At 43.7% G+C, this 25,798-nt stretch overlaps 1 protein-coding gene across 1 annotated transcript in view; it reads right to left on the reverse strand.

The window, feature by feature from the left end:
• Positions 1-23,307: 23,307 nt before the first annotated feature.
• CYFIP2 (cytoplasmic FMR1 interacting protein 2) overlaps positions 23,308-25,798 on the reverse strand; it is a 65,809-nt gene continuing 63,318 nt past the window's right edge. The window contains exon 28 of the mRNA XM_048487971.1: positions 23,308-25,142. Within this exon, the coding sequence (XP_048343928.1) occupies positions 24,975-25,142 (168 nt within the window). The 3' untranslated portion in view covers positions 23,308-24,974. The remainder of the gene's footprint in view (positions 25,143-25,798) is intronic.

The following is a 25,798-nucleotide window of genomic DNA, read 5'->3' on the forward strand; positions in this document are numbered from 1 at the left end:
AATATCAAAAATGTCATTAAAAAAGCACAACAAAGAATGTTCTTTCTGCGCCAACTCAGGAAGCTCAAACTGCCCAAGGAGCTGCTGATACAGTTCTACAGAGGAATCATTGAGTCTGTCATCTGCACCTCTATAACTGTGTGGTTTGGTTCTGCAACCCAACAAGATCGACACAGACTTCAGAGAATAATCAGAACTGCAGAAAAAACAATTGCTGCTAACCTGCCTTCCATTGAGGACCTGCATATACTGCAGCGGGTCAAAAAAAGGGCTGTGAAAATGTTACTGACCCCTGCATCCCTGGACATAAACTGTTTCAACTCTTACCCTCTAAACGTCGCTACAGAGCACTGCACGCCAAGACAACTAGACATAAGAACAGTTTTTTCCCGAATGCCATCACTCTGTTAAACAAATAATTCCCTCGATAATGTCAAACTATTTATTATATATTTATTATATAATTACTGCACTACTTTTTTCATCATTCCTATTACCCATCTCCTCCCAATTATGACTGTATGACTATAGCCTGTGCTGACATTTCATTTTATTTTATGATTTTACATTTTATGTTTTTATTACTATTGATTGTTTCCTGATTGCTTACTAGACCTATATGACAATCATTAAGTGCTGTACCTTATGATTCTTGACAAATGTATTTTCTTTATGTACACTGAGAGCATATGCACCGGAGACAAATTCCTTGTGTGTCCAATCACACTTGGCCAATAAAGATTCTATTCTATTCTATTCTATCTGTAAGGAGATAGACTGCAAAATATTAGCATCTATAGTGAGTGAAAAATTAAAAGTCCTTGTTAAAAGTCCTTGTTAAGTCCTTGTGGTACAGGGTAAGGAATATGGGTAAATTTCTTTGGTTGGATTTTCCCTTTCAAGTTCTATTGCAGTGACATTTAGATCTGTAATCTCTGTTCTCTAAATGTTGTATCAAGTTGTGCCCATTTATTCCCTTCTATTTTCTTCCCTTAAGAAACAGATCAATTCCAGTGGAAAAGAACAAATGGTCACAAACTGGACATTAAAGATGCCACTAGATTCCTGCTTAATTTTCTTTGCAACATGCAACAGACTAACGTGGCTGTCCATCTGGTTTTACATATAGGGTACATATAGGGTTACATGAATGGGTTTGATGTGTCCTGGATAATCTCTCCTGCTGAGCAATTTCCCTCGTTCACTAAAATTCAGATTGCACAAGATCATTTATTTTCAATGGGCACATGGAAGTTTAGTGGAAGATGCTACAGATACCATCTAGAGTGCGTGGAACATGATTCAAAGCAGTGCTCTTAAGTAACGGCTACTTCACACTTGTTTTTCTTACAGCCATATTTACGTGTCTTGCTGAGGGTTTTGTTTTCCAGTGACAATATGGCAGAATCCAGAAGCTTTCCAGCAGTTCTGGAACAAAGTGAACTCGGAAACATAACTCTGTTATGTTATGTAACTGGTGCTACAAACTTGTCAAGGACAAAGTTGGAAATAGATAAGTGTTTAATTAATTTTTCTCATGTTCTGAAAATTGGCCCTAAACTTACATGTACTCCATCTTCTGGAGGACTGACAGGAACCAGTTAGGAACCTTGCATGCCACCCCTCACTCCTTCCCCTTCCCTTGCATGCCACCCCTCCTTCCCCTCCCCCTCCCTCCGCTAGGGTGGGTGGGCCATGTCCAGATGCCGGGCCCCTTCCCCTCCCCTTCCCTCCCTTGCATGACACCCCTCCTTCCCCTCCCCCTCCCTCCGCTAGGGTGGGTGGGCCATGTCCAGATGCCGGGCTCCCTCCCCTCCCTTGCATGCCACCCCTCACTCCCTTCCCTTCCCTTCCCAGTTAGCAGTCAGATGGCTATTGACAGAGTGTGCAGAAAGCCTGCTGATCAACTATCAGGTGAATGCAAATGATGACATTAAACTGGGTGGCTACCTGAACATTGTGACCTTTTAAGACAGAGATGTAACCTTAAGATGACAACCCAAATGGGATGGTGTGAAGGGGTGTGGATGAGGGAAGTCCACACTTTTGGCCTGGGCTAACTCTAGCCTTTCACAAGGTTCTGTTTCCTCACAAAAAAAAAACGAAGCCTCACATTTGGCCTGTGTAGCTTGCCACTAGGCTTCATAAAAGGCCAGTCGGGAGAACTGCTGGCCACCCCCTTCTGTCAGACTACCTCTCCCATCTCTGTCAGAGGCCATTTCCGCACACACAAAATAATGCGTTTTCAAACCACTTTCACAACTGTTTGCAAGTGGATTTTGCTATTCTGCACAGCTTCAAAGAGCACTGAAAGCAGTTTGAAAGTGCATTATTCTGCATGTGCGGAATGAGCCAGAGAATGAGCAGACCCCAGGGAAGCAACAGAGAATGATGTGACAAAAGGTATAGAAATGGTTGAAGGTGCCCACCAGTGTAGTAATGCACTGCTGACCCAGCAGCACCGTGGTAGAACGTTGGGACGCCAACGGACCTACGGCCTTCTGGTCGCACCGCACCCCCACTCCTCATCCCCCTATGAGTCACGGGTCATGAACTGTCTGGCTCAGTCACCGGGCGCAGGGACAATGGTCTTGCCCCCAGGTGAGGATTAGGCTCAGACGCTTACGCTCCTCTCCGCACGTAGCCAGGTGAGATCATGCATCACATGATGATCTCCCGACCTCCCGCCTCCCGCTCTCCCGGAACTCCCCCCGGTCCTCCCTCCTACACGCCCCCGATAGAGTAACAATAAAAGGTGCCAGGAACCAGCACGCGGGAGACTCGCTAGGAACACGGACCTCCGGGCTCCCGCTGCTGGCGATCTCCACCAGATGTTATCTCCGCGTCTCGTCTCGTTCTTACGCTGACCACGTGGGTCGACTACAAGCTGGTGCCGAAACCCGGGAATCCTCGAACCTCCACCCTGCTCACCGTCGCCTGGGAGAGGGCCGCTGATGCGAAGTCCAGCTGGATCGGCGCATCCAGGGACCACCGTTTCGGTATCGCCTGTCCTCTGGATCGGCGCATCCAGAGACACGCGTCCTAGGACGCTCTCTCGTCCGACGGAACACCGGTGAGTATGGGAGCTTGCAAAAGCAGGGCTTATGACAAGCACGTTGACGAACTGAAAGCGTTAGCGAAATGCGGCAGGGTCCCCGTAAAGAGAAGGGAGCTGCGCAAATTGGTTGAGGAGATTGAAGCTCAGTGTCCATGGTACCCAGAGGGGGGGACATTGAATCTTAAGGACTGGGAAAACATCGGGCGCACTCTTCGCACAGAGCCTCGGGCGCCGATGTCACTGCTACTGGCGTGGAGACAAGGTTATGTCGGCATCAGCCTGCAGACCTATGGCAAACCACTTGCTGTAGGCCGCCCTCCTTTCGATCTTTCACCTTCAATTTCAACCCCGGAATTTTCTCTATCCACTAAATTGGGCCTGTCCTCCTTCTGCCCCCCTTGCTCCTTCGCCCATTTCAAACTCTCCCGCGGCTCAGCCCCCTCCCCTTGCTCCGCCTTCATTTTCCGACGCCACTGCACCTCCGTCAGCGCCACGTAATGGCGCGGGTTTCAAAACTCTCGCAGAACGTATTAGTCACGATCTGCAGAAGAAAGAAACCCTGACAGAAGACGATGCCGATATTCTTGCATTGTGCGATCCATTTCACAGATACCGAGGGAGGGTGGCGTCATTGGTGGGTTGTCGAATACCGCCCTTTAAACTATAACATCCTCACTGGAGCTCCGCCAGCGATGCGAGGCGTAGGAATCCACTAGCCCTCACGTGAGAGGCATGCGGGAGGCAATCGCGAGGAATCACCTAATGGTTCCGGACGACTGGAAAACCACCTTTCGCATGCTCCTGAGCCCTGCACAATTTGTGATCTGGGAAAGCGAGTTCCGCCAGCAATGCATCAGCAGGCGCCGCCTCGGCGGCGCCTACACAGCCGCTCAACTTCACGGTTTCGATGCTTTACAACCCCAACGATCAGATTGTCCTGCCTGGGGCCACCCTTACGGTGCAGCCTCTGAGTGCGCCTATAAGGCATTTATCAAAGTCCCCAATGCCGGCCAGCCAACCCAGAGTTTCTCCACCATCCGGCAAAAACCCAGAGCCCTATGCGAGTTTGTGAGACAGGCTCCAGGAAGCGCTCAAGAGGCAGGTAGATAGCGAAGAGGCCCAAAACGAGCTCCTCATGCGCCTCGCAAAAGAGAACGCCTCCACGGAGTGCCGCAGGGCAATCACGGGCCTGGGCAAAAACCCTGAACTGGCCGACATGCTTAAGGCTTGCCAGGACATCGGATCCTCCGCCCACCAAGCTAGCCTCCTCGCGCGGCACTCTCCACGGCGGGAGGCAGCCTCCAGGATGACTGCTTTAACTGCGGCAGACCCGGACACTTCGAAGGGAGTGTAGGCAGCCCGGTGGGGGGGCCTACAACCCGATGGAGGAGGGTCCTCCCCAGGGAGAGGAGAAGGCCACCTAAAACCCGTGCCGCGTTGCCAGAAAGGCTTCCACTGGAGAAGCGACTGCCGTCGGGAAACTCCCGCCAGGGCGTCTCCCAACCAGGACCAAGGAGGAGGAATACTAGAGCAGACCCAAACACCAAGGCCCCTGCCAAAACCACCCCCTTCTCGTGGCATCTCGCTCGCATGCACCCAGCCCATCTCCTTTAAGTTCCCCACGAGGTTCTTGTCGCCCCAACCCAGTATGCCGAGCCCATCCCTACCGGGACTATTGGGCTAGTGCTGCCAAAGGCCTCTGCCGCTGAACAGGGACTGTTCATCGTCCCCGGAGTGATCGACTCCACGCACCAAGGACCCGTCCATCTCCAAGTCTGGACAAACATCCACAGGAGTTGCCTGCCGGAGCCAGCTGCTCTCAGTTGATTCTCTTGCCCCATCGCTGCCCGCTGCCGACCCAATAAAGGCTACAAGCCCCAGCAGCCAACATGGGCGCAGCCCTACGCCACCGTCGCAGCGGTGGAGACGCCTATCGGGAGCTCCGCCCATACCTGGAGCTCGCCATAGAAGGATGTATGTTCAAGGGCCTGGTGGACACCGGCGCTGATGTTACCGTCATCAGAGCAGCCGAGTGGCCCGACCAGTGAGCCGACCGAGGCTTGCCCGCACATCTGGGGGGTGGGGGAGACAAACCGCGAGCGGAGCATCCGTAGCTCACGGTCAACAGCCCAGGACTCGGCGGCAGCTCACAGTCCGCCCATCGTTTTGTAGACATCCATGTCAATCTCTGGGGAAGGGACCTCATGAGTCAGGTCAAAACGACTTTGGTCTGGGATGGGTAAAGCCGTCACAGATCATTGATCCCAATCGTGCCTTCCGAAACTTACTTTCTAATTTCCGTAAGAAAACTGTTTCCCTCTCCCCTCCTCTTCTCCTTCTGTTTTTTCGACCAGTAGAGGCGGGAGGGCCAATTGGCTGACTGGCCCTCCCTGGATTAAAATCTGGGCCCGTCCCTGATACCGCAGCACTGCCAGGACAGGCCCCAGGTTAAAAAGGGGCTGCCACCATTATACCCTAATACCCAAACCTGTTTGGGTTATGGCTGCCCAGCGCCTGGCAACTTTATCAATTACCGGTTAAAGGCCAGGCGCTATAAAACCGCGCCTTAAGGGGCGGTCGGCAGGCGGCAATTCCCAAGATAATTCGATCCACAAAACTTTAGCGCCATCCAGCTTCCTGCGTTAGCCATCAAGGTCACGGTAAGTGCAACTCCCTTGCAAAGAAAACCCCCCTTTTTTTGTTTGTGTGCGAGGAATCTGCCTCTAATCGCCTGATTGCATCATTCTCCGGATGCACCCATCCCCAAAGGCGGCTTCCAAAAGCCCCTTTTGTGTTGCTGATTAAGCATGCATACCCACAATCCCCCCAGGACCCGCCTGTCCCTCCCCTCGAGGCTCGGACCCTCGCCTTAACCCACCCTGATGACGCTCTGAAGCCAATTCCCACCAGGGTCGCCTACCTCCTGCCCTCCCTGTCAAACAATTAAAGAAAGAGGAGTAGGCGGCCCCCAGGAGGATTGCATTAAAAGCAACCTTCACAGGCTGCAAAACAAGCCTTCTTATATTAAACTCTAAACTCTAAACCCCAACTCAAACAAAAACCCGATCCCGATCTCCCGCCATCCGCTCTAGAACTGAGCCTGGCGGGACCCGCCCTCTATAACCTGGGGAAGGGGTGTGTTTCAGTCCCTCTTCCTACAGGTCCCTGTGGACTCCGATTAAGCCATGACAGGCCAACCCATGGAATGGCGCCAGGAGGAAACCAACCCCATCCCGGAGATGGAACACATCTCTCTAAAGGATCCCGCCCAGCGATCTCAACAGGAACGCCCGTCGCCAACGCCCAAAGACCCGAATGACCTGGGGAGGCGTCAAGGCGACCACCAGCCAAGCCCTAGAGCTGCTGCGCACCAGCAAGACCACTGAGACACCCGAGAACCTCTGTACGCTCTCTGTGCGATCATCACCGCCAGCTCGGCGGCCACCATCCTTTGCCTGCTCTGCTGCCTCCTGCCGATGGCGATGCGGCCACCTGGCGAGCTTTCACCAGACCAACATCTGGGAGCAGTTTGCTGCCGCTGCCAAACGTCTCATCTTTCTGCCTGGGCCAGTACCTAGGAGTCGGGAGCCTGCTAAGCTCCTGCCTGCTCCCCGATCTGCAAAGCGCCCGGAGACTTCCTAGCGGAGTCTGGGCTAAGCCCTTCATGAATGCCTCATCCATCAGGTACTCTATGAGCGCCGACTGGGACCCGTCGTCCAAACCCTCCCGGCTGGCGCTCTCTCCCTTGTCACCAAGACTGTAAGCTAACCCACCGAATCTAACACCTGCGCCCGCATCACGGCGCAGCCAAACAGGGAACCGACCCGGGCCCATTCGTCGGCTCGGCCAATTGGAACTGCACACACATGGAGGACATTCCCCCGTGTTGAAACATCCTGCTCCCCAGGGGCTGGTTCTGGACCTGCGGGGAGAGAACGTTCAATTACATTCCCGCCCGACTCTCTGCCGGAACTCTTTGTTGCCTCAGTCGCCTCACCAATCGTCCTGCCCCAGGCTCCTCCCCGGGAGCCGGACGCGCCGCCGCCGCTCCCGCTCTGCCTTCGACCCCTCCAGCCGGAGCGGCAGTCAGTGCGCCCTCTCAGCGGAGTTCGTCTCCCTCACAACTTCCCTAGTGGGAGTCCCCGGACTCGCTTCTTACAATGCTAAGACTATTGGCCGGCTGGCCTGCGCCCTTGCGAAGTCCATCAACTCTACCTCCACTGCTCTGGATGCCCTGGCCTCCGAGGCAGCAGGAACACCGTCAGCTGACCCTAGACAATCGTGCGCTATTGATTACTTATTGTTATTACATCACCAAGGTTGTGAGAATGTACATAATATGTGTTGTTTTAATCTTTCTGATAATTCCCAATTGATTCATATGAAAGCACGTGAGCTGCAAGAAGTTGTATCTAATCTGAAATATGATGTTTTGCCCCATTGGTGGTCAGCCCTCTGGAGCTGGCTGCCGGGAGGATGGTTGAGTGCTATTGTGCAGCTCTGCATTGGTTTAATTGTATTGCCTCGTTATCGGATCTTGTTTCACGATTTCAATGTGTGTCTAATATTGCCTGTAACGAAGCCCCTCGAATTTCCCTTACCCCGCAACCAAGTTCTAATGTTACACAAGCAGCTCGGTCAGCTTGACCAGACGGCGGAGGAGACAAGCGTCCCTTTAAATCACCCCTTAGCATTTCGGTCCCCCTTCTAAAATGTAAAAGGAGGAGATGTAGTAATGCACTGCTGACCCAGCAGCACCGTGGTAGAACGTTGGGACGTAAGCGGACCCTACGACCTTCTGGTGCTTACCGCACCCCCACTCCTCATCCCCCTATGAGTCACGGGTCATGAACTGTCTGGCCCAGTCACCGGGCGCAGGGACAATGGTCTTGCCCCCAGGTGAGGATTAGGCTCAGACGCTTACGCTCCTCTCCATACGTAGCCAGGTGAGATCATGCATCACATGATGATCTCCCGACCTCCCGCCTCCCGCTCTCCCGGAACTCCCCCGGTCCTCCCTCCTACACGCCCCCGATAGAGTAACAATAAAAGGTGCCAGGAACCAGCACGCGGGAGACTCGCTAGGAACACGGACCTCCGGGCTCCCGCTGCTGGCGATCTCCACCAGATGTTATCTCCGCGTCTCGTCTCGTTCTTACGCTGACCACGTGGGTCGACTACACACCAGTCTATGGTAACTGGTCACCTGGTTCGGGGATGATGTGTTGTGCTGCTCTGGGAACCTTGAGTGACAGGAGGATCAGAAAAAATTCTAAACAGTGGAGAGTGGCAGTTAGTGCCAGAGGGTGGCAGCCAGATTGGGAGGAAGAGAATTGTTAGGAATTAGGAAGATCCTGAATGAGAGAAGGGCAACCAGTAATCTTTCCTGAGGGTAATAGCTCTGAGGAAAAGTTTTAAAGGAGAAAAGTTGGAATCTATATGTATTGTCCCTGACAATACATCCAGGGAAAGTGATCGCTGTTGTCTGGAGATAAGCTGTAATTCCAAGAGATCCTCACATCCCGCCTGAAGATTGGCATTCATACCCCAACTTCACAATACAGTGGAGAATTTCAACATTGATCCCATTGTGAGGAGCAAGGATCTTACTAAAGCCCACACACCACTGTGGCTTCCCACCCCAGCTTTCTAAATCTGCTACCTTTTTTAAAAACCTGCCATTTAAACTTGATGCTCACTGAGCATCAAAAAAGTTTCTTGGTGGGGTAATGTTGCAGCAACTGGAGACCCAAACCACCTTTCTGCCTTTGCAGGAGTTATGAAGTGGGTCAGGTCACCTCAGATCCAGTAAAAAGGGCTGTATCTGCAGGCACACAAACACTGCTGTTCTTTGTGATTATGCTGAACCCCATGAATGGAATCAAGACTTTTCTGACTACATGCAAATTAATCATCAAAGCTTCTTAGTACCCCAAGTGCAAATGGAGTATCATCCTGTGCCCCTACCTGATGCAGGGATCCCAGAAAAAAGACTTCAATAGCGACAGTCTCAAGTAGGCAACCCTGGATTGTTACAAAATTATGAATATCACTTACCAGCAGTAATGCAGGTCACAGGTCTACAAAAATGGTGACTACCCCTATGTAGTAATTGTGGCCATCTCATAGGCAGCATTTTGGTTGATGAAAACCATAGACAGATAGGAAGATATCAGACTGTAGATGGGAGATCTCCGTGGTACCCTTTCATGGTGCTCACCAAGTGTAATTAGAAAGTGAGTGGGGAAAATGTGGGAAGGCCTTCTAGAATTTTGGCTGCTCTTTATTGATCTTAGGTTATGGTCCATATATACAGTTTGGTAACTGCTCACTGAACCTCCAGATCAGTGGTGGGATTCAAAAATTTTAGTAACAGGTTCCGATGGTGGTAGGGTTCAAACAGTGGCATAGCGCCAATGGGGCTGGGCAGGGCACGATGGGGGCGTGACCAGGCATTCCAGGAGTGGGGCATTTCTGGGCGGGGCCGTGGCAAGGACACAGGTGCAGTTCCCCTTCGCCCCGCCTCTAGATTAAAATAATGACTGTTTAAAGTATTAAAAAAGCAATATACCGAAAGGTAGTGTATTATTTCTTTTTTATATAATTATATTGATTGATTTTAAATAATAACATAAGTAAGGAGAGAAACCAAAAATTGTTTACAATTGTTAACATTTACAAACGTATCTAATTGTGTATCTCTCTCAACCCCCCCAACTAAAACATCCTATATTGCCTTCCTCCTTCCCATATTTCCCTCCCTCCCTACTTTCTACTTCCCCTTCAGATTCCTATAACTACTTTATCTATTCCACTTGAAAGAAAACTAACAGAGGGAGAAATCCAAAATCCTTAATCTAAAAGAGTAGTTTAAACTCCTCTCTTTCCAATATAAATTTCAAGGGGGAAAAAGAGAATGAAAAATCTTTACCTATAATACTTTCCCAACCTTTATACCAATGAACAAATTTTTTTAGAATGCTATATATTGTATTATTTCATACAGTTCATACACACATGGGGGTGCCATGGGGGGCAGGGGGTCATGGGAGGCGATTTTGCATCCCCCACTTGACGAGATTTGTTGTACCCAGGGACAGAGATTACCCCCTTGTCCTTAGTGGAGTTAATAATTAATAATCGGTTCTCTGAACTGAGAAAATTTTAGTAACTGGTTCTACCAAATAGGTGCGAATAGGCTGCATCCCACCTCTGCTCCAGATGTTCCATCTTCCTTCCCACAGATTGATTGTCACTGCATACTATTACAAAGCCAAAATATAAATAAATAGTGAGCAAATCTTTCAGTCAGCCAGTGCTAATACAGTTTGTATGGCAACCATTTAAGTCCATGTTATTGAGGCTATTATTGAGGCATCCTATCAGTATAATTTAATTATTTCACCTGACTATGCATGACCAGGAAAGGAAAATCTAAGGAGAGGATGGAGCATATTTGCTTTTTTGCAATCTCCCGCTTTTTTTTTTGTTCCACTGTAATATATTTTATTCAGATGTGTATGAGTGGAGATACCATCACTTACAATTAATGTTGTGTAAAAATCTGACCATGGTTTTGGAAGAAATAAATGCATATTACAGAAAATAATTAGTACTGGATAGCAAGGGATGGAATTAAATGATAGCACAGGCATGCTGGTCTGGAAATATTCTCAGATTTTAATGAGAAGGATAGTGAACTAGGAGAAAAAATATCTAAAAGTCCAGAAACCTATGCCATGCAATAGATAGGCAAAGTTGAAAAAAAAAACCATTATATGCAGATTAGAATGATTGAAAACTCTGTCTCTGTTTATGGTCACAGATGTACAGTGTAATGTGATAGCTATACACAGTGTTGTGGTTTGTATAGATCGCTACAGTGTTATGAAGACTGAAGAAGTTCTCATATACCAGATGTTTTGGCCATTATTTAAAAACACAGCTGCTGAAGGCAGGTGGTTTGTGGTGTTATCACAATATCCTCCATGTGTTGTGGCTTACATGTGAATGATATGAAGCAAAGCAACTTGCATTAATGTTCAGAAGAGCCATAGACGTATGCTAGATTTCCCAAGTATACTCCCATATGTGCTCATCTTTTTTGAATGTGGAAGTTAATGCACAGAATTGTAGTCTTAGTCATGTACAACAGAAAGTTTATCTTTGCTGCTATTACAATTATGTCTGGAACTTAGATTGATGGGTAAATTTTGTCAAAGACTGTATTGTATTTGCTATCCATCCTATAGGGTGACAGGAGCCCTTCCTGCTCCTGTGCTGTGGTGGCCCTTATCAGAAATTAGTTCCAGGAACACCAGTAAAAAGAGTACTTAGTGGGAACTTACTCTTATTATAAGATTGCCAGCTCTGGGCTAGAAAATACCAGGAAATTTTGGTGGGTGGAGCCTGGGGAGTGTAGTGGCAAGGCCAGCTGCTGTTAGCAATGTAATCAGCCACTGCTAGATTTGGTCAGTAAACACACCATTTTTAAAAAGCAAATGACATTACAAATTGAAGATCTTCTGAAATTTGAATATGGACTGACTTTGGATGGTGGATGGTTGTGCACCCACATGAAGTGGGAACAGTGGGAATATATAGATAGTAATCATCTTTGGGGGAGGATTCATTGCCGACAGAGAGGTGAAAGGAGGGGTACTAGAGGTAATATATTTGCTTGGTACCAGGTCAGACCTAATGTAAATGGAGTGAGGTGGTGGCTTTAATAATAGGGCCGAGGATGAGGTTGGGCTATCCCTAGCTCTCCAGTGTACTAGGTGGCAGTCCTGCAACTGGGAATACTGGTTAAAGCACATGTGTATTCAGTGCCAACACTTATGCTAAAGTTCTGGACTGTTCATGATCAGAGTTGTCAACAAGAAGATAGCATAGATCGGAGCAGCAAAGAGAGATATGAGAAATTTGCTCCTTTGAAGACTCTTTGCAAGCTACAGAACCACTTCTGAGAGAGGAGGGATGCCTCTGCAAAGGTTTCTATTTCCAAAGGTGGGAGTGGGTGGGATCTGATTGGAATTGGGGAAGGATACATATAAAAAGTGTGGATTTGGGACAGAGATGGGATCCAACCAGTTCTCACCACTTCTCTAGAAGTGGTTACTAATTTTTTCTGAGTGCCGAGAAGGGGTTACTAAAGCAACCTCCCTGCCCAAAAGGGACAGGAGGTGTGTGTGTGCGGCGGTGCCACTGTTTGAATCCCACCACCATTGGAAACTGTTATTAAAATTTTTGGATCCCACCACTGATTTGGGACCTTTTTTATTTGACCAGGAAAAAACATAATGTAACATATTGCCGATATTATTACCAACAAATAGATAATACTCTCCCAGAGGTAAGAGTGTGGGAAGTGGAGGAGGAAGATAGCTTACATTATCATTTTCTGTGTCATTCAAGAGAATTGCTCCAAATAAACTATTGGCATTACCTTAACTGTGGACAAGACTTTGAAGGGTACCAGGAGATTTTTGGGAAGTTGTGGATTCTTTACATTGATCCGTATATGTTCCTATAGAGTACTGGCTGGGTGGCATCAAAATGAATATCACAAATTGGTGCAAGGGATTGTCTCAGTAATTAATGATACAAAGTTATAGGAATGTTGGATATGTTCCCATGGGCCTGCTTCCAGAATGCAGGGATGGACAATAGTCCCAGTTCTAACATGGAATTTAACAGATTGGAACAACTCTAGAATGATAGGAATCACCAGTAAGGCTGATAGGATCAATGTGGGGAGGAAAGGCCCAAAGGATCCAAATCAGTATATTTTATCCTGACAGTGGTAGTAGCCACTAGCCCATTTATGTGCTCAGTGGCATGTTGAAGGTGGTACAGTAAATAGTAGTGGAACTATATTGTCTAGGGTGGGGTTAGGGGATTATCCTAGGACCTAGGTGCAATTACAATGTGACATTGCACAAACTTAACGATTGCTGCTGTTTAAAATGTTAGGTTTATTATTGGTTATAATGATATGTTTTTATAATGTTCTGCTTACCGTTGTTTATAATATTATACTTGATGATATGTTATGACGCTATGTTTATTTATTCTGTTTTGATATTCTGTTTTGAGGTTGTAGTATGATGTTATAATTACTGATGTTGTTATGCTGTTGTACACAAAGTCCTGAGCCTTTTGGGGGAGGGCGGTATATAAATTAAACATACAATATGATGTGTGTATGTTTAATCTGTTTACCCCTGTTTAAAAATTGCTTTTGCTGTGTCAGTGATAACCACTATGGAAAAGTATCACTTTAGCTGAAGCTAAAAATCAATATGCTGCAACCTTGAAGCCTTGAAACAGAGTATGAAAGGGGAGGAGTTGATAATGATAACTGAACTTCAGACACAGACATCTGTCCCCCTGGAGTAAATGGCTGCTTCAGAGGATGGATTCTATGCCATAATATCCAGCCTATGCCTCTTTCCCTAAACCCTGCCCTCCTCAGACTTCATTACACATTTTCCAGGAATTTCCCAATCTGGAGTTGACAGGTCACAGTGGCCCTTTCTGCACAACCCCCCCCTCCAAAAAAATTGTAGAACATTTTCAATCTCTATCCCCCCTCCCTTGGTTTTTTTAATTAATCATTTATTTACAGTCAACAACCAGTACAATGACAGTACCGTTAGCATAGACTATATTTGTACTAGAAGAACACTAGAAACACAGATTAAAGGTAATATGTAGTCTGAGGGTATTCACGTGAACTGAATATTATAATTATTATTTGTTTGCAGTCAATGACTAGTACTTAAAATCCCGTCTCACCATAATAGCGAAACAGTAAATAAAATACATTGATTGGTAACAGGGATTAAAATTTTAAAATTTCCAGACTTATAAAATGCCTATGCAGTCTTACTAAAAAGTGCCTGTGGGGACTTACTATATATATAATATTTATTTACAGTCTTCGACCAAAACATTTACATACAGTTTTAAATAAATTAACTTAAAACCTTCTTAAGTAGTGCAAAATACAATTTAAATAATACTCCTGCTTATTTCAACGGCCAAGAAGATCAAAACTTATAATGGTAGTTGTCAGTTTCTATTTAAAAAGTCACTTCCCCCTGTTTTTCATTGTTCTTCAACATTCTTCAATTTACATAAGTAAACACAAAACCTTGCAACTGGTGATGTAATATTAGGATCTATTCCCTGAAGTGGCATTTTAATATATATTTGTTATTATTTCCAGCAAATCTCTTTAATATCAGACCCAACATATCTTTGCGAGGCTCTTCCAGCAAAGGATACCTGAAAAACATATGTTCCATCGATCTCTTTTAATGAACAATCGCATAGCCTTTTTTCAAAGTGAATTTTCTTGTATCTTCCCTTCAAAACCCTAGAGGGGAGTGAGTCATTTCTAGCTAAAGTGAATGCTCTTCTCTTATTACTTCCTTCTAGGAAATATATATAGGGTGCTGGGTCATTTTTGTAGTTTAGGTGATCTGGAGATGGATACTCTGAAAAAGCCGCTAAATCAGACTGACGTTCAATATCAAAAATTCTTTGCTTGACAAATGATTTAGCTCTTGTAGGTCCCAGCTCTAAAATAGCCTGGGGGGATCTACCTATCTTGTACAGAGAACTAACAACTGATTTTAGCCACCTAGATTGAAAATTATCTCTCAGTATTAAAGGAAAAAGACCTTGGGGATTGAAATGGCCTGACAACCATTTGTAGATGGAGAGGAGATGTATAGTAGCTTCTACCCTTATCAGCCCCATTTCCAAACTAAGCCATGTGTTGGAAACGCACTTTGGAACCTGCATTAAGGATCTTAAAAATCCAAAGTGCTAAACGAATGGTGGGAAGGTCCTAGGAAGGAACCATAAATTAATTGGGGGATTAGTTTTGCTTTATAAAGCTTGAGAGCTGCTGGAACATATGAGCCTCCACAGATCTTGTTAAATTTTAGAATACTGTTTGCAGTTTTTTGCCCTTTTATAGCTTGTGCCTTATGGTGGAAATTTTTGGCACCGGAGGCCTGTATTGTTACCCCTAGATTTGTAAATCTGGTAACTTGATCTATTTCATTACCCTGGATTTGCCATTTTCTTATCTTTGGCCTTTTCTCGGAAACAAGAATTTTAGTTTTTTGGAATTGTATTTCTAATTTTTCTTCTATAAAATAGCTGGACAATTTCAAAAGAGCTCTTTTCATTCCTATAAATGTTCTCGACAGGATTACTGTGTCATCGGCATACAACAGAACCGGGACATGGTGGCTCGCCACTTTGCGGGGCTGGAATCTTACATTTTTCAGAGTGTCTACTATATTATTTAGGTAGAAAGCAAACAATAACGGAGCAAGCATACAGCCTTGTCTCACACCCCTATGTGTTCTTACAGGCACAGTCAGGTGACCTCCACAACTGTATATATATGAAATACATAAGGCATCATTTTGTACTTTTGCCTTCCTTCAAAGAACTGTAGATACAGCCCTGTGTGCAATGTCCCTCCCTTCTGCTGTTCCACTGAACAAGGGTAGAGGTGAGAGATTTCCAACCATGGCATGTAAACGTAAGTCTAAACGCTTCCCCTTCTGGTGGAAAAAGATTATAACTATTCAGTGTCTATGTAGCTAGCAGGGGGAAAAGCATTAGGTTTTTTTCATGTTCTGTGGTCATATTAAAGTTATGTACCTGGACCATCTGTTGTTTATGGGTTAAGACAATTTGAAATATCTGTTCTCCTTTCAAACACAAAGGGAATTTGTATGCTGTTGAGAGGTGCAGTCAAAAACAAACAAAATGAAGCCAGAGATAGTTGCATGTATTAACAGTGACCTTATTTCTTATATTACTCCTTTTAAAAAAGACCTTTCCCAACTCCTTTTTAAAAAGACCAGTTTCCAACCAAACTTTTCATTGGATTCTTAGCAATGCAGCCACACTTGAAATACTAGTTTACTAACTGTGTGCTGTGAGGCTGAGGTAACTGCAAAAATCTGGAGTATAGGTTAACACAACCTGGAGTTTGAAAATGCTTTCTGGTGTGTTCTTTGGCTGTATGAGAAACATAATGGCACCACTCAGGGTGCCAAAAATATAATATTAGTATTAAGGGTGGAGTCTGCATTGCTTGTGCCCTGATATTGGTGTGGAAACCTCTGTTAATATAATTGGACAGCATTACTGTATGAGAGAGAGCAAAACCATACTTGGTGTCGTACATACAATCTCCTTGCTTTTGAGATACAAAGTAGTCTTGTCTAGATGGGCTACACACAATTAAAACTAGGGCACAGGCCAACAGTGTACTAACTCTCTAGGATTAGCTCCATGATGCCTAGGAATGACTGTTTAAAACAGTGGTGGCGAACCTTTGGCGCTCCAGATGTTATGGACTACAATTCCCATCAGCCCCTGCCAGCATGGCCAATTGGACTAAGACTAAGAATCTCTACACATAACTGAGTAAGCCAAGAGCCAGATGGTGACTCCCAGTCAATTGCAACACAGAGAAGACTTGGCCAGTCCCGATACAGAGAAGTCTTGGGACTCATATAAGCTGATGATTGACACCCCCTTTTCTTATCCTGACAGTGTCTCCAGGAACCTGAAGAACCACCGCAGCAACCAGGTGAGGTGAGAAGGCAATGCTGGGCTGGGTGACTCCCCCACCTCTCTTGCCTGCCTGATGAAGCAGGAAACCGCTTACCTTTTGCAGGCACCCAGACCATAGGGAGCAGTGGGCAGATGAAAGCCAGCACACCAGCCAGGCCAGTTGTCAGGCCAAGGGATATGGTGGCAGGTCTGAGAGGTATGTTGGGCCTAGAACAGCTGAGCAGCAGCCTGGTGTGGGGGGGAGGGAGAGCATGGGAAGGGGGAGAAGCAAGGAGACAGTTCCAGCAGCTCCAGCCTCCATGGCAGTGAACAGATCTTGGGGCATGGAAGGGGAGCGGGGTCAAGGGAAAGTGAAGGAGCAGTGGGATCCTGTGTGTGTGTGTGAGTGCGGGGGGGAAGGATCACACAGGGGAGCAAAAGTTGCTCCCTATGGTTTCTGGTGACGCTGAACCAAGTGGGGAAGAAATGCAGAAAGGATTATCCCCTTGGTGGGCACTCTTAACCCACCAAGTTTTCTAGCACCTGTTATATTTTTTGGTTCAACAGGTTTTACTGCTAATTCTTGTATATTTGAGAAGAAATAGACGCTGTAGTCTAATAGAAGTGATCATTTAAGGCTGTGAAGTGGGAAATTTCCTTTTAAAATTTTATTTCAGTCAGCAGTTCACTACTGTTCACTATGGCCCCCAACATACTACTTTCAGCTTCAGTCTCCCCTGCGCAGCATCGTAAAAATAGTACTGACCTGCCTTCCAGAGCTCTTGTGAGGAATGGATTACTGAGATAAAATATGGGAAGGGCTTAATATGTTTGAGATGTGCTTTGTAAACATTAAGGATCAAACACAGAGAGCCATACTTAAATCTGACCTTTTGTCAATTGCTAAATAGCATTCATGGAATTGGGGCTGCAGCACAGAGGGAAGGGGATTAATAGTTTCAATAATACCACCCAATCCCAATTCCTTTCTCCTTAAAGTGATCTAATTTATAAGTTCAAGTATATCCCTTCACCCCTATCCCCACTCACTCTCCAATCTAGTGTGAATCTGATATTAAACCACACCTCCATCAGCTGTTTTAGAGGGGGAAATTTCAAAATGGTTGCGGTAGTCATGAAACAAAGCACTACAGTCTTATAAAGTGAGGGTTCAGAGTTTTTTTCATTGTCTATCTTACCATTCATTCCATCGTTTATTCTACCACCCCACCAATTCATTGCATGTTTACATTTATATTGTGTATCTTTATAGCTGGACAATATTAACATGCAAAGCAATCCCAGTTCTGCTGCTGTTATACTAAGAGTCATGTCAACTAGGCATTATGGCCAATGGTCCAATATAGTCATGTTGAGTATGATAATATGGAATTTCATTTTGAGGGTGAAAACTAGAAGAAAAGACAGATTGTCATGCTGGGTCAATTTTGAAAATCCTTATTTTTTAAATCAGTTTTTTTTTCCAGATGCGGGGATGCAGGATAGAAATATTTTATACACCTTGATTACTGCTGCAGGTTCTCAAGGCTGAAACTGCCATCTGCCACTGAAAGAAACTGAATTTATGATTCAGGGGTTATATCTATCTCTGCATTCCAGCTAGCTCGAAAAATGTTGTACCAACTCCCATGTATAGAATGACCCTACACTAGTAACAGAATTAGTTAACTGAATGACAATGTAGGTTTGTAGGTAGTGATGTTAACAATTTCATGACAGCTCTATTTTGAGTTGGAAATTCAGACTGATTTTATGTTTTATTTTCAAGAGGAAAATGCAGATCCTTGTTCCCAGCTACATTTAATTAAATCCAATAGAGAACATGTAATTAAATTAAAATTAAAATGCCATTAAAATCTCTTTTGGCATCAGATGGATAAAAAAGAAATAAACCCAGTCACCCTGCAAAACAGGCAGAACAGAAAAGTCTTGTAGTTGTGTGGTCAATGTATATGTAAGGAAATAGAAAGTAGTTTGATGCAGTTCAAACGGATGTATCTTTAGATGCTAATATAGCATTTTCTACAGCTACACCAATCCCTAAAAAGACATCGCACACTTTCCCTGAAAAAAATGAGAATGGCTACATTCCTTTGCAGGAGAAAGAGAACGTACAAACTGTAACTTCTCTGAAACAACCCCTAGTGTTAGGAAGGGGAAAATTACAACCCTAGCTGTGTACTGTGTACTTCCAGTACTTAAAAACACCAAAAGCAAATCCCAAGGGCATTCTAAGTTCATGAACAATGGACTCCACCCAAACACAGGATTTGCATTCACCAATACTTTTGCTGCTGCAGGACATGAAAATGTGAATCACTTCCTGGACTGATAAGTCCCACTCGCAATACAATACTATCAACCACATCTTTGCATAACAAGTTCCACCCAAACACTTACTGATTGGTTCCCCACTCTGGGACATGGACAATATATACCCCACTAAAACATTCCCTTCTCTCTGGACAGTGTGTAACAGACTTCCCTCTATGGCACACCTCTGAAGATGCCAGCCACAGATCCAAGTGAATCTTTAGGAACACGATCCACCAGACCATGGCCACCACAACCAGTTGAATCCGGCCATGAAAGCCTTCGACAATACATGCTAAAGTGTTTTTTTATGTCATTCATTTGTTTACACAGTGAGCCTAATACAACCTGCCAGTGCTGAACCTGGATTTTTCCCCTAAGACAATATTTACATAGGTTTGCTGGAATATTTAGATGCTTATACAGCTCTCTTGAAAGAAATAGGGCAGTTTAATAGATGGAACAGAAGATCTTTAAACATGTGTTCAAGAAATGGCAACTAATATAGTAATTTTATTTTTCTTTGTTTCTGTAAATGTTTGTGGTTTTGATTTTCTTTAACTTGTAATTTGTATCAACTAATAAATGAGAAAATAGGGGAGAGGAAGACACAGGAAATAAGAAAATTCTTTGGTCTGATATAAAAGGGCTTTTTTAAAAGACCAAGAATATGAATGGAAGAATTAGGCCACAGCCCAACTGTTAGGGGGGATTTAAACCATTGATTTGAATAGGTCTATTTGAATTGAGGGTTTTTTGAAGTACTGGACACAATCTTTAATGTACATATGATGTTCAATCACTAAGGGCAGAATTAGATGTTATGGATTTATGGATCTAATGATTCCCAGTTCCTGATAGTCACATTACTAAATATTTTTCTAGAATAATTTTGCTTGACAATAAGTAGTGAAAATACAGTAGTGAAAATACAGTCGTGTTCACAGATGCCTTCCTATAGAGGAATTAATTAATTAAACTGTTATAATACCACAAGAGGTAACTAACTAAACTGGTTAATGAGCAGAGTAGCGTTTTCCAGATACTGATGGTTTGGTCACAGAAGTGATGGCAGTGTTGTTTTTGCTTGATTTGTAAACCTGCCTGGAAAGATTTCTGGATCATGTCTTTCAACATTTTTTCCCTAGATTAAATGATGCTTTTAGGGCTATGCCCAGAGGAATAATTTCAAATTTGGTTTGCTGACACTGGGAAGTTTTAGTGCTGTTGACACTCCAAATGTAGTTGCTTTTTGTGGCTCCCCTTGTTGGACTACACAGTGCTGTGTCCTTTGTTATCACCACCATTTTTTAAAATGTATGAAGCAGTGACTGGAAAAGTCTGAATGCCCAAATGTAACTTCAGGGATTCAGCATCAAGAAGCCCAGGTTCAGGTTTACTTCAGGCTTATCACAAACCAGAAACATTAACATGGCGTACAGGTGGGTCTTCAACCTTCATTCAAAGCCTTTCATTCAAAGCCTTGTAGTCCATATCATTCATGATCCAACTTTTATTTTCCTGTTGTTGACAGGATTCATCCCAGCTTTGCTGTACACATTGGATGCTGCAATACAGGTCATTAGGTTGCCAAACACAAGGTGTTCTTATTATTACAGAAGCATTTTGAATGGAAATGAAAAACAAAATGTCTACTGACCAAGGATGTAGAGAAAAAAATACAAAACAATATATATCATTTTCAGCTGCATAGCAAATATGAATCAAGAATTTCAAACACCATAGTTGATCACTACTGGAAATATACCGCACCATAAATAAATGTAAATTCATTGTAGAAAAGTCCTGGACAATTCTTCATACAAATATGGTACATTTGACAGTATTATGCAAAGTTTTATTTAAACATTTTTAGAACAACACCTTGCTCATGTTCTCAAATAGACAAATATCAATAAAACCAGAATAATACATAAGAGGAGAGGATTTAATATGACGATTCATACTCCTGAAAAGTGCTGTTGGAAAAGAAACATGGTTGAAACACACACAGTTCAGTCTTTCTGCAGGTCAAGTCACAAAACCTAAAGTGACAGTGGACTGTTTATAAACTAGATGAACCCTGGCTGTTTATTATCACAGCTGCAGAAATCTGTTTGCACTCTGGCCTGGTTTATCCTTATACTTCTGCTCTAGGATTTCTTACAATGTGGTACTTATCTCTGTGGTATCTTTCACATTGGTAGTACTTGCAGCCAAAGTACAATCAAGCAGGGAAGAGTGAGGACAGTGCCCTATGGTGGAGAGAGTGGAAAACGGCTTAACTCTCCCATTTCCTGCTTTCCTACCCTTGGGAGAAATAATATATAGGTCACATGTCTTGCTTCAGTGAAATCAAAGGTTTGCTTTGTCTTTACACCCTCAAAATTATATATTTACACTGTATATGACCGAGAACTATTTGGTCTCAGCAAAGTATTGCCTCTCTTCTAGGCATGCATCTTCTGAAAACCAATATTAGAGGTACATATCTGCACAGGTTATTAATGTAATCATCCTGTCACGACTGTTGTAGAAACATATAATTACAGCTCTCAGCCCACTTCCACAGGAGAACAGTTCAGAGCACTGAATCATACAGAGGATAGGTGCATACATTGGGTTAATCAAAAATCTTTAATTATTTAATTGATTCACTTATGATACATCAGCTATGTTTTTGAGAGGTACAAATGTTTCCTGGCATGCAGTTTGGTAATTACTGACTTAGGTCTTCCATTTTTGGGGAATGGTGGAAACCGGATCCCTTCAGTTTATTATTTGACAGGTACTTAATTATGTACCCCACAACAAAGAGCAACCAGAACTATTATATGAAGAGTGTCCAATAAAAGCAACTGGAATGTACTGCAAGGAATTTTAAAAATCCCAGAAAGAAAAGAACTTCCTGGTATTCTGATATATGTTGATTGAAAACTCCAGGAAAGGTATTAATTTACCTTGAGCTTTTGCCACATTAAAATCATTTGCCCTGCTGTTAGCCCAATCTTTTCCCCTCCACCAATTCTGCCTAGAGAGAAAACAGAAACCTTTCTACAATGTCATAATAAAAATGAAATATGCAAGCAAACCTCACAAACTAATTTCATAGATTTGAAAATGATAGAGTTATAATCCTTCAGTTGGGTCTTCTACTAATCATGGGATGTAAAACATAAAATAGCAGTTGATTTTACAATATCTGCTGAGTTTTAGAAGTTCTTAAAGTGAATTGATCATTTACTTCTGGTATCTTCATCTGGTAATTAATTTACCACCAATGTTAAAATGTTGATTTTGTTTTACAGACTTTTAGAGAGTAAAAAGGCATATCTGCAGGCATATCTAGTTTGTGTCCAGTTTTGTTTTATTAAGGGACTATATTCTTTTCCACTGAAAGATAATGGTAGAACTGTGCGTTAATCTGTCATTTCCTGGACTTCTTTGTTCTAGAATGCTTTGTTTGGGTCCTAGTGCCTACCTAGTTCTGTCTCCAAGGCACAGCTGCCTCAGTAATCATGGCTGACAAATATCAAGTTCTATGGGAGAATATCATTACTAGGGAAACAGATACTAGTGTTTAAAGGAACAAAGGCATTTTTCAAAGGACATGCACCTCATAGGGCTGAGCTCTTGTGTGGTTACTTTCACCTTATTTGCGTTTGTATAGTAGAATTTCCAGGTGGATTATCCCCTTTGCCTTTAATTTCTCATGGGGAATGTCTATTGAGTTTTAAATGTTTTCTTAACACTTCTAAAAGATTGTTCTGAGACAAACAAGAGGAAACAAAAAATTTTCTCTCACAGAATATCAGAATAGCCTACATTTTATTAACATCTTGAACTAACCTACCAGACTCACCTCAAAAAAAAAAAAAGGTACAAAAACCCTCTCAGTGCTGAATTTTGTCCTGGTGCCATTTAGTAGTTTAACAGAAAGACGTATTTTCCTCTTATGATCTGCCTTCCATTTTAGGCTATATTCAATTACTGTGGAAAACAATATGACATTAATTTTGGGAGCTGTACTGTGGAAATTTATGGCTTTCACTTTCAGGGTCTAAATGCTCAACATAGCTAGACTTGAAAAGAAGTTCTTCCCAGTCTAGATGGACAGTGGCTATACCATTAGCTCTTTACAACATTTTGCAGAGTTTAAAAAACTCATACTTTTTCTTCTAAGGCTCATTCCGCACATACAGAATAATGCACTTTCAAACTGCTTTCAGTGCTCTTTGAAGCTGTGCAGAATAGCAAAACCCACTTGCAAACAGTTGTGAAAGTGGTTTGAAAACGCATTATTTTTCATGTGCGAAAGGGGCCTAAGTTTCAGGTGTGATTTTCGATTACATACATATCCCCTCCTTGGCAGTCAACACGCCTTCAGATCACAGAATATGCACATTTTTGAAAGTTCTGAAAGTGCAGTTTTTCCTCTGTCTTCACAGGAAAAGTGAGGGAGAACAACATGCGCTTAGCTTTGTTGGTTTTTTTTGTCCTCCTCCCTGCCTTCCCCCACCCACACCACAGCAGTTCCTCCCACTCTTCCGGCCACCATTTCAGAAGGATCAGAATGCGTTTTCTTTTTTTTCCACACTGAAGGTCTATTTCTGGAGTGATAGACCCAGTGAAATTGGCAAGAAATTGACATGATCTATGCTAGACCAAAACTATGCCAGACCAAAGATGGTTGAAAAAGAAAGGCAAGTGGAGGTTGCACAGAAAGAACAAGGAAGCGGGTGGGGGGTGGGGAATAGTGGCTCAGCTAGGGACAGTTCACAGGAGAAGAATCCCTACAAACAAACAAAAAATGTGGGGAAACCCCATGGTAAAGCAAGTAGCTGAAGGGTAAGTGGTGCATGCATAAATAGCCTGGGAGGATCTCTCTAAACTGGGTGAGGAGGCAATAACATGATAAACTTAAGTGTAGGTAACATACAGAGGCAGCAAACCATTAAATACCTGCACTAAGAGGCAACAGCAGGCAAAGGACTTGTTGGCCCTTGAGAGTAACTGGTTAACCACTGTGTGAGACTGAATCCTGGACTTGATGGACCAGGGTTCTTCTTATGTTCTTATCTCTGATAAGGAGCTAATTAACTTTTGCTGGAATTCTCTTTATGCAGAGAACTACATACAATAATGGAAACTAAGCTACTGCTGGTTTTATAACAAAGAACAGGTGTAATGTTAAATGTCTTCCAGATGTTGTTTCTTTTTCATTACCAAAGCATGGAAATTAAATCACAGATTAATTACCAAATGTCATATTCTTTCCTGAAACATGAACTAGTACTGCTTATTCTTATGTCTCCAAAGAGAATGATATTGAGATTAGCATAATATGGCTGAATTTTGCACAAATAAATTATTCTAGAAAGGTAGGAAGAAACAATGACTATACCTGCTAATTCTAGATGAACAGCTATATGCCATTTAGATTTCTAAGAAATATTATTTTCTTTGTTTGGATCAAACAACTAGTCCTCACGGCCTGTCACCAATAAGCCATTATAGTTGATACAGTGGGGTCTTTAAGCACTCCTGTCATGAAATTGTTAGCACATATCAAGCTGGAATTTTGTCTTTGCCTTTTGTGTACTGAGTGGAAGTCTTGAAGCACTTTGAAACACTGGCTGTTTTAACTGGAACCCATGAGTAAAGACCACAGAGTTTTGTGCTTGTCTGGGTGGCTTTAGGCCCCCACAAAAGTAAATACCACATAGGAAAAGCCACATTATGCTCCTTTTCACCATATTATCAAACTATGAGTAAAATCAACCAGAAGGATACTATAGAGGAATACGCATTTAAACAGGGCCTTCTAAGGAGATGCAGTATACTCAGTATGTCGAAATCTGCACCATTGCCAGATCTGCGTTCCTCCAGTTTTCTCTTCCAGATCTTCAGTGTGGTCCAGTCTCTCCTCCTTCATCAATTTCATATGCAGAGATAAGGATACTATCATCACTTTCCCCTCACTGGGTCCTTAACAGGTGGTTGCCAAGGACTGGTGGATGGGTGGCTGAAAGCAACGCACATGCTCAACTGTGGAGCTGTCTGTTTCCACTGATTTCATGTACTTGTTCAAGATGGCAAAAATCTCATTGTTCAGAATCTGGTACTTCCTGATCCTGTCAGCCATTTTCTTAAGTGGCTGTGAAAAGACAAGCAAGACACAGTGAGATGAAATTACTGGTCTCATTCTACAGCTAGATTGGTGCTGAAAGAAACCATGAAATCAGGAGGAATGAATGTATAGTCCAGTCCAACATCTCATAGGCAAAAATAAATATCTCATTTTTTCATAGGATGATATTTTATATATTGCTTATCAGACTGCTAGCTGGAAGAATGTGCTAGGATAGCAGCCTGGCATATCTGACCTACTTTTTACCACCTGTATATTTATTAGCAATGCAAATGTAATTACAGCACAGCTAAGATAATTTGCATCTCTCCATACAGGTGCTTGATAACGTCACTGTTATTTGACAAATGAGCAGAGTCAAAGGCAAAAAACATGGCACTCCTACACCCTGCAAATCTGTCCAGAAGCTCAGGCAGTGTGGTACCTGCTGAGTCTTAGAATACCTATCTCTTACTGATATTACCAAAGCTTGGAGGCAGATGACCTGTAGCAGAAGTCTACGTCAACACACCTTGAAGTCAGTTGTTCCTGTTTCTCTTTCCCTACATCTCAAAGCAATGGGGAAGGGCATCCTCCTTACTCAAACACTCCTTTTCATTTTCCTACCTGACTCCTGGGCTTCTGCTTCCACCGAGCACCCCCAATACATCACAGACTTTATG

This window comes from Sphaerodactylus townsendi, linkage group LG03 (genome assembly GCF_021028975.2).
Source record: "Sphaerodactylus townsendi isolate TG3544 linkage group LG03, MPM_Stown_v2.3, whole genome shotgun sequence".
Taxonomy (NCBI): Eukaryota; Metazoa; Chordata; class Lepidosauria; order Squamata; family Sphaerodactylidae; genus Sphaerodactylus; species Sphaerodactylus townsendi.